This window comes from Apiospora phragmitis (assembly GCF_038363925.1).
Source record: "Apiospora phragmitis strain CBS 135458 chromosome Unknown utg000014l:1.0-1827420.0:1.0-1829600.0, whole genome shotgun sequence".
In the NCBI taxonomy this organism is placed as follows: domain Eukaryota; kingdom Fungi; phylum Ascomycota; class Sordariomycetes; order Amphisphaeriales; family Apiosporaceae; genus Apiospora; species Apiospora phragmitis.
The window spans coordinates 17541-31909 of NW_027117414.1; the positions used below are offsets into that span (position 1 = coordinate 17541).

At 53.9% G+C, this 14369-nt stretch overlaps 5 protein-coding genes across 5 annotated transcripts; 3 read left to right on the forward strand and 2 right to left on the reverse strand.

The window, feature by feature from the left end:
* Positions 1-1637: 1637 nt before the first annotated feature.
* On the forward strand, positions 1638-3152 carry PG994_014640 (Zinc-regulated transporter 2; the record flags this gene model as incomplete). Its single annotated transcript, XM_066866049.1, has 5 exons — positions 1638-1728; positions 1785-1811; positions 1871-2853; positions 2942-3065; positions 3118-3152. 5 exons carry the CDS (start codon positions 1638-1640, stop codon positions 3150-3152), a joined length of 1260 nt encoding a protein of 419 aa, XP_066707725.1.
* A 1871-nt stretch (positions 3153-5023) lies between these two features.
* On the reverse strand, positions 5024-6091 carry PG994_014641 (Intradiol ring-cleavage dioxygenase; the record flags this gene model as incomplete). Its single annotated transcript, XM_066866050.1, has 3 exons — positions 5024-5212; positions 5295-5730; positions 5790-6091. Coding segments are annotated over 3 exons (927 nt in total), but the record flags the coding sequence as incomplete, so codon positions are not given.
* Positions 6092-7361: 1270 nt separating this feature from the next.
* PG994_014642 (carboxy-cis-cis-muconate cyclase) lies at positions 7362-8585 on the forward strand (the record flags this gene model as incomplete). The annotated part of the gene is made up of 3 exons (XM_066866051.1): positions 7362-7508; positions 7570-7678; positions 7756-8585. 3 exons carry the CDS (start codon positions 7362-7364, stop codon positions 8583-8585), a joined length of 1086 nt encoding a protein of 361 aa, XP_066707727.1.
* A 547-nt stretch (positions 8586-9132) lies between these two features.
* Positions 9133-11341, reverse strand: PG994_014643 (uncharacterized protein; the record flags this gene model as incomplete). The annotated part of the gene is made up of 3 exons (XM_066866052.1): positions 9133-10150; positions 10207-10355; positions 10388-11341. 3 exons carry the CDS (start codon positions 11339-11341, stop codon positions 9133-9135), a joined length of 2121 nt encoding a protein of 706 aa, XP_066707728.1.
* A 1218-nt stretch (positions 11342-12559) lies between these two features.
* Positions 12560-13303, forward strand: PG994_014644 (SET domain-containing protein; the record flags this gene model as incomplete). Its single annotated transcript, XM_066866053.1, has 2 exons — positions 12560-13118; positions 13257-13303. 2 exons carry the CDS (start codon positions 12560-12562, stop codon positions 13301-13303), a joined length of 606 nt encoding a protein of 201 aa, XP_066707729.1.
* Between the last annotated feature and the right edge of the window lie 1066 nt (positions 13304-14369).

Below are 14369 nucleotides of genomic sequence, written 5' to 3' on the forward strand. Positions count from 1 at the left end.
CTTTCTTGCGCTGTAGTATGATAGATGATGATGATAGGCCTCCACCCCCGCCACCACCCGGGCACCGGAACACAAAGCTTCGCAAGCTTGTCACGACTTGGCCATGGATGGTGGAAACGCGGGACCCGCCCCTCATTGCAAACCGAGCCGACTTGATTCGCGGCGGCGGCTATCACTTTCTGATAGCGCCAGAGTGTTACCAACATATTCACATCATGGACGGGTCTAAGCTCGCAGCTGAACATCTGGTAACCGGCGAAGGGGTTAAGGGCAGCTCTGGGAAACCGTTCCTGCCTGACTACTGACGCACGTCAGGCGAGTAACACGGCATAGCAACGGCAACCCTGTTTCGGAACTTAGGACATATGTATGGTATGTAATGCATAAATCCTTACTTGACTTAAGCTCATGGGGCCTTTCGGGGTCTGCCCCCCCCACTTCCCCCCTTCTGTGGCCCCCCTTCTGTGGCCCCCCTTGTAGCCTCCCCCCCGCCAAGTGGAGAGGGCTCGTTTCATGCTCTCAAATACTCGCAACCCAGCAGTTGTTTGCACAACATCGACGACACAGAGAAGGGCATGATCACGCGAGCAGATACTACATTCCATGTATGTACCGGCTTGCAATCCGACTCATCTATTAGCTTGGCATCTCCATTCTTCATGATACATACTGTACTGCAAGATGGGAAACGGCTAAGTATAGCCCCCCCGGCGGTATCAATCGATGGGATCAATCATCATCATCACCATCATGTCGGCTGCGCTTGCCAGGGCGCCGCATAAGATTCATCAAGTTTATCAGATCATCTGAATCTTCCACCTGGCTTCCGTGACAAGCAAGATTTCCAAGTAACAGAATACGCAGGAAAGGGGGGTTCAGATCTGATGCCTTGTTTCCACCAAGCTCAGACGATTCACATCACTTCCTCCTGGGGCTCAGTCCGAACACTCGAGGTTTGCGACGAACATCGCTGAGCCGTGGCTGCTGGCCACATCATCTATCGGCTTTTTGCTCCCGCCTGGACCCAGAACGAGGCATGGCAAGGCAGAGGCTGAGAGATCGAAAGAGCCGATCCGTGGAGGCGACCACCCCAGAGGCTCTCCATCATACAAGGCACTTATGTCGATCCGTAACAGGCATTGGATTGCTTCATCGCCGTAGCTCCCAGGAGCCTCAAACGGGCAGAACTCTTGGCGAGCCAAGTCCACCGCGCATCGTCCTTCCCTCTACCACCCAGCCCTGGCACCCACTTCGGCTCGAATAGCCTCAGCACAATGTCCATGTGCCCAATTAGTCCGAGGGATCTGGTATAATAAAGCTTGAGCATTGCCTTCTTGTTTACTCCCGAGTCTTGGTACACTTGTCCCTCATACATATAGAAGAAGTGGTGTGTTTGTTCTTCCTTTTCTTTCCCGTATCTATTCCCTTCTCTTCTCCAGGACTTGACGTCCTTTTTTTTCATCCAATCAGTTCATTCTTCTCTTCTACTTTTCCCCTACTCTTCTACTTCTTTTCCTTTGGCCGCCGGACGGTTCTTTCCTTGTCCGTTCCCTATTTCTCCTGTCCGTTTTGGACAGACCTGAGCGTTTCTTTGACAGCGCCTGTGCGGATCAAAGTCGGGACACATACTAGTCAAGATGGCCGAAGCTATGGAAGATGTGAAGCCACAATGTGGCAGTGACAAGGAGAGCGGAGAATACGACCTCCCCTTGCACGTCGTCGCTCTCTGTGAGTTCTATGTCTGTTCGTGTCTCGTGAAAAGCTAGAGCTAACGTATCTCTCAGTCCTGGTGCTGACCTTTTCTATCTTTGGTAAGATGGCCTCGATGGTTGGCTTGCTTCTTAGACTCTTACTGACATGTGCCGTCTAGGTGCTGGCTTCCCCGTGGCGTGCAAGAAGCTCCCGTGGCTCAAGGTACCCGAGAAGATCTTCTTCTTCTGCAAGCACTTCGGTATAGGTGTTCTCATCGCGACGGCTTTCGTGCATCTTCTCCCCACCGCCTTTGGAAGTCTCACAGACCCATGCCTCCCCGATCTCTTCATCAAGGACTACCCACCGATGCCTGGTGTTATCATGATGGGCTCCATGTTCTGCCTCTTCGTCGTCGAGATGTGGCTGAACGCCAAGATGGGTGGTCACTCCCATGGAGGCGCCAAGGGCTTCGAAGCACAACCCTCGGCAGCCGTCATGAACCAGATGGCCGGCATGGCAGGGGCAGGGCCAGGAGCAGGAGCACCTCCCCGTCCCCCTCGATATGATCGCAACAGCTTCAGCAGCGACGAAGACGCCTCCTTTGAGAAGCGAGTGGCCCAGAAGATGTATGAGGACAACGCCAGGTTTAATGGTCCCAACTCGGAGCTGGACCTCACCCTGAACTCGGAGATGCCGCCATGGTTTGTCGTCTTTTACGAACAGTACGTGCGCCAGCGTCTGGAGATGATGAACATGATCAAGCAATCTGGCATTCCTTACCGCGAGGAGAAGCAGATGCCTGTTGTGACTGAGAGCTCCTTTGACGTCGAGGGCCAGGACGTTGACCCCATGGTCTACAAGAAGATGTCGATGAACATCACGCTGCTCGAAGGCGGTATCTTGTTCCACTCGGTATTCGTCGGCATGACCGTCTCCATCACCATCGAGGGTTTCATCATTCTCTTGATTGCCATCCTGTTCCATCAGATGTTCGAAGGTCTCGGTCTCGGTTCCCGTATCGCTGCTGTGCCCTACCCCAAGGGAAGCATCCGACCATGGCTGCTTGTTTTCGCCTTCGGAACGACCGCCCCCATTGGACAAGCTATTGGTCTGGCCACCCGTGGCTCCTATGACCCGAACAGCGCCTTCGGTCTCATCATTGTCGGTGTATTCAATGCCATGTAAGTCGAAGGCCCAACCCGACACTGATTCCGGTGTCCGTCCCGCCTCATTACTGACAGCCATCCAGCTCCTCGGGTTTGCTTATCTACGCTGCCTGGTAGACCTGCTCGCCGAGGACTTCTTGTCCGAAGAGGCTGAGAATCTCACCAAGAAAGAGAAGACCCAGGCATTCTGCTGTGTCTTGCTTGGAGGTCAGTCAGCTTACCCAAATTATCTAAAGGACACCCCACTAACGTCCTGTAGCTGCTGGCATGTCCATCGTGGGTGCCTTTGCTTAAGAAGCCAGGCCACCTCTCCCCATCCCCCCTTCCTCTCGAGGTTGCTCCCACCCATCAAAGCTCAAGCAGTCCCAAACTTCTCGTTACATGATGGCGCCTCGAGACTGCGGCTCTATCTGAGCATTCCGCTCGCTACACAGCACACCCTTGTCACGTTTGCGAGATCTCGTGCCTGCCGCAAGTTGTCAGTTCCTCATCGCCTGCTGCCGAGACAGCGACAATGAAGACAACTGCAGCAAAGGGGGGGGATGGCCCGACTTGCATGTTGAAGGAGTTCCTGGCAACCGGGCGCGAGGTCAAATACAGTCTCTACAGATACTCCCAATGATACTCGTCTGCCATTAGCCATCGGAGTTTTCTCGCTGTGAAACCCGCATGGCTAAGGCCTCGAGATCTTATCCATATCCATTATCATGCCTACGAGCGGAAACAGAAGGCATTGTATACTAGTAGTGCGATCATAGCCGCGGCCCTGGTTCATCCTGTACTTATAGAGAAGAAGTCGGCATTTTGAGATATAGAGCGCAGACCAGAAAGCAAATAAAAATTCCAAAAATACGACTAAAAACCCAAGCCGGGCCAGATGCAAAGCAAAGCAAAGCAAAGCAAACCTAGGGTTAGCTGGCGCGATCGGTGCAGGCTGATGATGATCAACATGACAAATGGAATCGACGCGAAATACGGAATCATACGACTGCCCTCAAATATTGATGCAGCTTCAGCCCTATAAGATCTACATACGTACATGCTTACTTAGCATGTAAACAGGGAGGACAGGGAGGACAGGAAGGACCCTGAATGGAACCAGCAGGGGTCCGTCTGTCACATCGGCCCGGCCTTGGTTTCAAGAACCGTGGCAAAATGCAGACTTCCGATGCGGCCTCCCAGCCTGCTCCCACAAGCAAGCAGTCTACATACTACGGATACTATAGGTTAGTACATAGTAACCCAACTGCCGGTCGGGTCAGCCAGAAATCAGCCAGCGTCTTAACGTCCGCCCAAGGAATAATGTGGGGAGAAGAAGAGAGAAGCTGGAAGCATGGTTGTGCTGAGGGCCGTTTCAAGTCGCCCCGGACCACGCAGCCACGGACGCAATCATGCGGCGCGTTTCTTTTTATAACGTAGCCAAGCCGTCTAAGTGAGCTTCCGGTCTCTGATGGGTTTATGCGAGGCTGTCGTGGCGTCATCCGTCGTTGCATCTGCGTCTTGCGTTTTCCTTGGCTGCCCAGCCTCCTTCCTGCGCAGGGTATTCGCCAAAGCTGGTCACCTCGATCTGAGCAGCTTCACTCCATTTGCTTCTGAGCAACGGCTTGGTGCCTGGTATACATGCACGCAGCACCAGTTCTCAAGTGGGATGGTTGCCAGTTCTTAAATAAAGGCATTCAGATGGTCAATATCATCGCCCGCCGAGGCTTGCTCATGTTTTTATCTTGGCCAAGACACAGCCTGAAGCAACCATCTCTCGGCCGAATATCAACCACTGAGCCGGTTTGACTGCCTGGAGTAATCCTCAGAGGTCAAGATCACTTCCCTTTCGTCCCCAAGTCAATGGTGTTTGTCTTGTCTTCATGTTCACATATATTTACTACAGCTGTGTGCCCAGTGGTATCTCGTAAGTTTTGCATAAAAATGCCCGATGGACATCTTTCATGCGGGGCCGATAGCAGGGCTCGGCACAAGGGCTCCTAGGCCATGGCAGCAACAGTGTTCATTCCCCCCTTATCATTACAGCTTGGCTTTCGCTGTTGCCGAACCTTGAACAACAAAAGTCAAGATTCAAGTCCCCATGTAGATGGTTCAGAAGGCCTTACCCTACAACAGAGTGTCAGTGGCCACAGCTATCATGTTGCTTGGATTGGATTGATCCCACATGCCTTGTAGTCTTTGGGCGCCAAGATGACGTTGTAGTTTAACTCAATGTCGGCCTTGTCATCTCCCTTGAGGGGGGTGAAATCGACTACTAGGTCGTCCTTCACGGCGAATACAGTGTCGGTGGCCAGCCATTGGTCGTCCTTGGGGTATAGTTGGGTTGTGCAGCCCTTGTATTCAGGGTGTGTGACCTACAGGTGCGTCAGCTATGGCGCCCGCAAGCGGAGGCAGGCTTATTTCCCGCCCGATATGGCCTTCCCTTTCCTGACTTACCATGATGTGGATGTGGGCTGGGCGCATTGGGTGGCGGTCCATCATCTGCAGCAGAGTGTACGAAGGGCCGTCGGTGGGCAGAGAGTAGGCAGTCGGGTGGTAGCAGTAAAACCAGTACTTGCCGTTCTCATCGGCCTTGAACTTGCCGCGCAGGTTGTTGGGGGTCTGGTTGTCGGGGTCCTGGAAATCGTACTTTCCGTTGGAGGAAGCCTGCCAGATGTCAAAGACGGCGCCCGGGATGGGCTTGCCGGTGACCAAGTCGCTGATGACGCCGTGCATCAAGCACACCCTGCCGTTCGGGGCGGGGTTCTGGATGATGGTGCCGCCATTCTCACGGAAAGGGGCATTAGGCGACCAGAAAGGACCGAGAATGGCAGACGAGGTAGGATCAACGTCGCCCTCGGCAACAATCTTGTGGGCAATCTCGTCGACAAGACTACCATGTGGTCAGCCGAATTGGCTGGAGAGCGAAGACGGGGCGCAGAGCAGACTCACGTTTCGAGACCGAGGATATCCGAGACACGGTGGGACTCGTTTCTCGTCTTTCCCGAGGCTTCGTAGATGGCACCGACGGCGTTGACGAATTGGACACCGGCCATCCACTCGTCGATGGATAATTCGACCTCACGGGCAAAGTCATGAATGTGGCGGATCAGGGCCCCGAGAACTACGCGATTCCTCTCGGTGGTCTTGGGGCCCATGGTGTCGAGGACATGCTGGGTGAAGGTGGGATCGAATCTGGAAGGGTTGGGTTTCTGGGCCGCGTTGGACAGACCGGTAGGAGCTTCAGGAGACATGATGGCAGTTATGGGCGGCCGGTCTATCTGGGGTCTGGAGGTAAGAGGGAGTAGGAGGAAGAATGGAAAGGATTAGGATGGTCTACGGAGGAAGCAAAGGGGCCAGGTGTGAGCTTTATACAGGGAAGGAAGGAATCATTCGACGCATCCATCCAGACAACCCAAAGCCAAACCGCCATCGGGGTTTCTGTCATCCGGGGAGGGCCATGGATGGATGAGTTGAGGATGCTTTGGGAGGAGGTTCCGAGAGCAGACCCCGCCATCACCTCACGGTGGGCCGGACTCTTGTCGCGGCAGGCGAAGTAGCTGGTCACTGCGAATTGCAGCGTGGCTCGGGCAAACCATGGTCGCCCAGCTTCTACAGTAGTAGTAGAATGTAGCGCTGGCGTCTCCAAATGAAATGGTGCAATTACTGCGTGCGGGTGGGTTTCGACGCTTTCGAGGCACTCAGGCACTTGCTATGTCCGGGTCAAAGATTGCCCTGAGTTGGGGGATGCTGCAGCCAGGGGCGGACGGTGGGGAACTACAAGATCTTTTGCGGGGTGCGTATCGAAGGCAGGCATTGGTACACTGTCCACGCCGGGCATACTGTACATAAACATATCCATTCCATTGATGTACCTACCAGTTGGCAGTCCTCCGTACATGTAGAGCAGGACTGACTCACCGTTTTCACTTCCAAGTCATGTCCCAGAGCAGAGCGATCGGTCATTGATGCCGCCGGAAGATGGTTCGTGCGGGGCAGCAGCAGCAGCAGTAGATATCGTGGGGGAGAAGCGATTACCCGGCATTTCGTGGATGGCAATTAAGATTCCGCCCCAACTTCCGCGCTGCCTGGAAGGTCGACCAATGATACCGAACCGAATGACCATGTACCGCAACGGCGTGCCGATGACCTACTCAGTCCCGGCCCAGTTCCCGTCCAGTGGTAGATCTTTCTTCCCTTTCTTGGGGCTGGAGAGACGATGCCTACCACCTGACTAGCTCGGAAAGGGCCAAGGTTAAGGAGGGGGAGGGGTAAGAGGTACTGTAAGTAAAAGCACCTGCATCCATGTCCATCCAAAGTCCAGGCTTATCCTGCCCGTTACCTCACTTCGCTTTCGTGTCTGGGGACGATGTGGAGATGACAGCAAATATGTAGCTGGATACCTGCCAATATACCTCTGCTGCTTCCCGGCCTTTGTTCTTAACCATGGTCAAGCGTCAACCCAGGCCAAGACGACGACTACCGTTGCATCGGCCTTGCCCAGTCCTTCAGCAACACGGGAAAATGCCTGTCCATCACTTGATGGTTGGCACATGGACGCCGCCCGGCGCCATCTTCACCATCGCTTTCGACGACGACAAGCTGACATGCGAACTGGTCAAGCGAACAGAGATCCCCCATGACGAGCCCATATCATGGATGACCTTCGATGTAAGCTCTCCTTTCTTGCTGCGAGTACCTGCGCCTGGCTAACGGGCCACCAAACGCCCAGCACCGGAAGAAAAATATATACGGCGCCGCCATGAAGAAGTGGTCGAGTTTGGCCGTCAAAAGCCCGACCGAGATTGTACACGAGGCCTCGCACCCGATGCTCCATGACCGTACGTCCCCCTTTCCAACCCAACCCATGCAGCTGTGCGCCCATTGTACCCAGCGTCTGACTATCCCACCCCTGCAGCCCAAGCCGCTTCGGCAGGAACGAACACCCGCGCCATTTTCCTCCTCGCCGCCAAGAAACCGCCCTATGCCGTCTACTGCAACCCCTTCTACAAGCACGCCGGGCACGGCTCCGTCTTCACGACGGCGCCGGGCGGCGCCCTAGCCGAGAATGTGCAGAACTACGAGTACCAGCCCGACACGGGCATCCACGGCATGGTGTTTGACCCGACCGAGACCTGGCTGTACTCGGCCGACCTCAAGGCCAACAAGCTGTGGGTGCACCGCAAGGACGAAGACGGCCAGCTGACCCTCGTGGGGTCGGTCGACGCGCCCGCGCCCGGGGACCATCCGCGCTGGGTGGCCATGCACCCGACGGGCCAGTACCTTTACGCGCTGATGGAGGCGGGCAACCGGCTGTGCGAGTACGTCATCGACCCCCACACGCACATGCCCGTCTACACGCACCATGCCTACCCGCTGATCCCGCCCGGCATCCCCAAATACGACACCATGTACCGCAGCGACGTGTGCACCCTGACGCACTCCGGACGCTACCTGTTCGCCACATCGCGCGCCAACAGCTTCGACCTGCGGGGCTACATTGCCGCCTTTCGCCTGCGCGATTGCGGCTCCATCGAGGAGCAGATCTGCCTCAACCCGACGCCGACGAGCGGCGGACACAGCAACGCTGTCTCCCCGTGCGATTGGAGTGATGAGTGGCTTGCCATTACCGACGACCAAGAGGGCTGGTTGGAGATTTACCGGTGGAAGGATGAGTTTCTCGGTCGCGTGGCAAGGGTAAGGGTTCCCGAACCTGGCTTTGGTATGAACGCCATCTGGTATGACTAGGTAAGTAGTTGGCCGAGCGGAGAAATGGGGTTGCATGGCCCAGGTGCATTCGGGGTGTCTTCTTGCTTAGGCTTCCTGATTCCATCTCTTTGTATCCTTAGATCTGAGGCATATACTGCTAGGTAGCAGTATACGCTCTTTAACTGGAGAAGGCTATATAGCCCTTCCACCATTCTAGATAGAGTAGGTAGATCTTCATCCTGAATATTACCAGTACTGCAGAGCAACATGTCTTGTTGGTTCTGACAGGACATATATACCAACATACCAATTCTTATCATGGTCGGCGCGTCGGCTTTTGTCCCAGTGGTATGTTCAACTTGTCTGTGCCTAATGGTATCAGTTAGATACCCGCCATGAAAGACAAATTCAGCCATCTGTCCACCAGGCACACGCATATCAGTATGAGATGAACAATATATGAATTATTCGCTTTGGCCATGCAAAGGCTGTTGTGCCGTTTCAATGGCGAAGTATCAATGTTGTAGAATACAGGTACAAAAAGCAATAGTGTTTACAATGGGTACAAGGCTTATGGGCAGGGATGCTACTTCCCACCCTTCTTCTTCTTCCGTTTGTTCTTTTTCTTCCCATCACCTCCGGGCGGGTGAGAGGATTCGGCAGTCGAAGCGCCCTCAGCGTGTGTACCACTGGCTGCAGAACCTTCCGCGTCCTCCTCCGAGGCCTGTGACCTGCTGTGACAGGGGCTTTCTACAACAAGTATCTCGCCCTCGTCGTCCGAGGCCGTAGCTTCAAGAACGACCTTTCGTATGCCACCGGCCTCTACAACGTTCTCGGTGATGCTACCGCTGCGAACGTTGCCTCGCCGAAGCGCCCGCCTGTCTTGCAGCAACGATCCAATGCTACTGTTCGAAGCTGCCGTTGGCGAGCTGTCGTCGTCCTTCTGAGAATCTTTCGTCTGTGTGCCCGTCTCTGTTTGTTCGGCAGGGCCTGGATCGACAGTGATAGTAGGTCCTCCCGATCTTTGAGATGTTGCTGGGGATGTACCATATGTTTGCTGCAATGCCTGGACGGCATCCTTGGAAGGGATCACAGGCTTCAGCAGGCTTGTACGCTCGTTGGCACCATCGCCGTTGGGGATGAGGTTCTCGGGAACATTCTCTGTTGCGACCGACCCGGTTCGGGTCTGCCCGCCGGTCCCAGGCTTGATCTTGACAGCCGATACTTTGGTGGACCTCGGGTTTGACGCCGGGTTAGAAGGACCAAGATGCTTGAAATGATCTCTCATCTCTTCGAAATTGGCCTTGATCGGGACGGTGGTTCGAGCGATCTGGCCGTCATGACCAGCAGAGCTCCTACGCATAAGCAAGGTTGTCTTGGGACTACTCGACAGTGCGGCACTCTCGGTCTTTCCACCAAAGGATGTTCGCTTGTTCGGAGGCGGTCGACTGCTTTCATCCTCCAGATCAATTAGGGTGCCGTCCTTGACTCCAACGTCCTTGTTCAGGAGATCCTTGCGTTGGACGCGAGCTTTGGGGGCCGGGTGCGTCCGACGAATGGCTCTGTGAACGTCGACATAGACGTCCGACTCATCAATAATTTCCCTAAACCTCGTTAGTATTGATTGGTTAACGCAGTGGATTGAATGCTTAATACTCACTCTCCAATCAATTCTTCGATGACATCTTCTAGCGTAACAACCCCGAGAGCGCCATGATCCTCACCTGGGTACTCGGAAATCAAAACCATATGCGATTTGCCTTCCTGGAAGAAGTTGATGATGTCGAGGCAACTAGTTTCCGGGCGAGTCTCGGGAGTGTAGCGAGCGCAAAGTCTCGAACACGTTTGCCGTCTTCGGGGTCGTAAGTAATGAGGATCTTGACCAGCAGCATCCCAACGAAGTTGTTTGGGTTTCCGGTCTGGTGGATAGGAATCCGCGAATAGCCGGCGTCAAGGATCTGGTCGATGGTCTTCTCATCCAGTACGGTATCTTCAGACATGGTGTAAACATCATCCATAGGTGTCATGACTTCTTCCACTGGCTTGCGCTTGAGGTCCAACACGGCGCTGATGATAGTGACTTCATCCTGGTTCAGGCGTTCGCTGACTTCGCCTAACGATTTATGCAGTGTCACCAAAGTCTTGAGACCACTCTTCTTGTAGACAGTGCCATGGTCCTCCCCAAGAAGCCAGTCGAGGAGCTTCGCGGTAGGCCAAGCGACAGGCGCCATTGTATACATGAGCGCCAGGACAGGCCCGGACATGTATCCACCAATCTGTAGGCCATAGCGGACGCAGACTGATTGAGGGAGGATCTCGCCGAATATCACTATCAGCACAGTGCTACCAATGACGGCAGCAACGCCACCACCAAAGCACCTATCGAGCACGACCGGAAGAGTTTCGTTCACAATGACGTTGGATAAAAGCAGCGTCACAAGGACCCAATGCTTTCCTTTGTTCAAGAGATCGTGGACGCGCTTGGCATTCTTACGCTGAGGCTCTTCGAGATCTCTGGATATGACCTGTAAATATATGCCGTCCTGGCCCATTAGGGCTATTGTAAGGCCGGCAAAGGCGCCTCCCAGCAACACTAGCGCCATGGATATAGCATAGAGAACCCATAGCGCGCCGCCCTCTGCCTCGGGCTCTTCGTCATGGAGGTCTCGAGGCTGTAGGTTGTTCATAGGAGCCGCTGTCACCGCCGAGATGGACAGCATGGCAACCTTGGCGGCGCCAAGGAAGGCTGGACGAATGATGCGGCGGACATTGGCGTTGTCGTGTGTTTGCCGCATGATTAGGGGTTTCGATGGTAGCGGCTGGAACCGTCAAGTCTTAACCCTTTCTCGAATCGTGGACTGCGACGAGCTGTTTGTCGTCCTGAATATGGGCTGTAACTGTAACGCAAGAACCGAGTCGTCCCGGAAAAGTTCGTCCGTTCGTGCAAGTACGTCAACTAGGAGAGAAATCTGATGACCGCTAGGTCCGGCAGGCTGCCTGAACAAAGTCAAGCTGTCAAGCAATAGCAATCATGCCTGGTAAGACCGGATTATGTCTGTGGTAATGGAATTCCCGGGGTACCGTTTTACCGTTGGTGTATGTAATACGCTTCACAACACACACTGGATAACGCAGTGAGATCGGATGAGAGTCCGAGTATGACGATGGGTAATATATGGCAGCAGCCAATGATGGAATTGAATTGGGCGATGAAAGGAGACAGAGCTGACAATTATATGGAAATCACTCTCGCTGCGTGTCGCGGGACTTGGATCGAAAAGGAAACAAAAGCTTTGGCGGCAAGGCGGGTTTTCCATCCTTAGGCCCTGGGGCCTGGGGCCTGGGTCCCTGGGTGGGGAAGCGCACCTGCCTACATGTAGCCTTAGCTAAGGTACCCTACAAGCCTATCACTATGTATGACGGTGTAAGACCTGACTGGCGAGAGATCCTAGGTACGAAGTAGAAGCCGTTAGGTTAGATCGGTCTTTTGCTTGGCCTGTGATTTGATTGGACAGCTAGGGCGGGCTGCCGCATTGCTCCATTGCATACCACATCACTGGCGACCTGCCTTCGACCTGCCACCAGAACTGCCACCTGCCTGTGTTTGATGCTTCTCATACGGAGAGAGCTAGTAGTACATACGTACGTACACCGCCATCCATCTGCCATTATCCTGGGGTGCGAAGAGTCAGATGCGGCTCTCCCATGGCCTTCAAAGTGGATATCGACTGAGAACCCGAGAAATCGAGAAACCACCAAGCCGTGAATCATGACGCCGCTCAAGACATCCGGCAGCATCACGCATTAGCGCACGCACATATGCTTATGTATCAATAAGAGCTGCTGCATTCGCACTGGGGTCGATCCGCGACCCGCAGAGTGAGCCGGGCCCCGCTCAGCCCGCTGCATTCAGTCCTGCATCCAGTCCTGCATTTACAACTGACATGCTGATCCCGTCCCCGATCACAGCATATCAACCCAATACGGGAAGCAGTCAACTGTTTCACTCTACCATGGCAAAAGACTCCAAGGCAATCCCCAAAAATTGGCCGCCAACTCTATCCTATCTCACACAGCCATCTTACGCATGCCATTTGACCAAGGAACAGCTCAACGCTCTCAGGACACGCGGGCCAGACCTGACATCCGAGATCCCTCTCTCGCTTCCCAGGGGGCCTTCTGCCTTGGTCAAAATAACGGCCATCACACAACCATCTCACCCTGCTCACGGACAGGCCGGGCTTTGCGCCACACGGAACCTTGCACCCGGCTCTCTCATCATCCCATACTATGGTGTAGTGCATAGTGACTTGGCTCTGCCACAACACAACCTGGACCACGAAAAGTCCGACTATGATCTCCGAATCGACCGTGATGCCCAGTTGGCCGTAGACGCTGCCAAGGCCGGGAATGAGGCCCGTTTCGTCAATGATTATCGAGGAGTCCGTGACAGGCCTAACGCTGAATTCCGTGAGTGCTGGGATCTAAGGTTAAAGCAGAAGTCCATGGCCGTTTTCGTCCTTCCGGCCGGCAAAAACGCCACTAGAAAGGGCGAGGGTGGGATCGCAAAAGGTGAGTATAGAGATCATCCTTACTATCCATACTAGTCTACGCCCTTCAACCTGCCTCCCTCCTACCATGTCTTCATGTAGTGCGTCTGCAAACACGCCTCCATGGAAATGCACATGGGCGGGGTCTCCCATTAACCAGGACAAACGCTTGACCTGGGGACACACAGCTACCTGGGCGTTTCTTAATTGACAGTTCTTATGTAGCCGAGGAAATCTGTGTAAGCTATGGCAAAGGCTTTTGGGGCAACAGAAAGGAGGAAGACGAAGTTGCAGCACCACAAAGCAATGCAGTTCAATAATCGGTGCCTACGTGCTATCCTGCCAAAGGGTACCAGAAACGCCGTGCACATCCTGCCCAAATAATGATATCGTCTCATTACGCACATCCTCTCCATTGCACCGGCAACAACTCGTGTTGGTATCTGAAATAGTAAACCTATGCATCCTCACCGTTGGGTAAGACATCTTATAGATGACGAACTATTATGGAGTGACGCCCCGAGCTTTGCTCAGGTTCAGTACATATCTCCAAGGCCGTGATGAACACTGGCCCTATTCAGGCTACGACGTACTTTAAGAAGTTGGATGGTGGGCGGATAACTGCGAATATTCGAAACGGAGGCAATTCAGCCCGGCACTCAAGTTCTACTGATGAGCGAGTCTTTCCCTTGGATGCACCCAGCGTCTTAGCTGCATCTGCACTCACCCAGGGGAATTCGATCGGTTAGCAAGGGTACTACATAAGCCAGAACAATTAATATAGATCGATATAAGCCAGTCTGTGGCTGGATCACTTCCAATCAGCTGCTAATTCTCCGCTCCTCATTGTGAATAACATTTGAAGATGTGGTTCAATGTTGTTGTCATGGCTGGTGTGTCTGCCTGTAGCCAGCTGTCAGCATAAGTGGGACCGGGGCTAAGCAGCTCTGCAGGACCCCACCAGTCTGCTTGTCTACTTGCAGGTGCTTACTTACCTAAACTACATACATCCATTGTACTTACCTTGCCTGTGATCAGTCAGCTTGAATTTCGCAAAATCTTCTCCCGTCTCCGAAAAAAAGGAAGCCGGGTGTAACGAGAGTCAATCAGAACGGGTTGTATCACCACCGGAGGTGGCTGTTCCTAGAGAGAAAAAAAAGAGTAGTCGTCGGCTGTACAGGTTCTTCCTCTTCCGTCTCTCGTCCGGACAATCACCAATACGTTTTTCCATCCCCATATTATCGGAGCTGTTCGATTGAGTCCCTAACCTTCA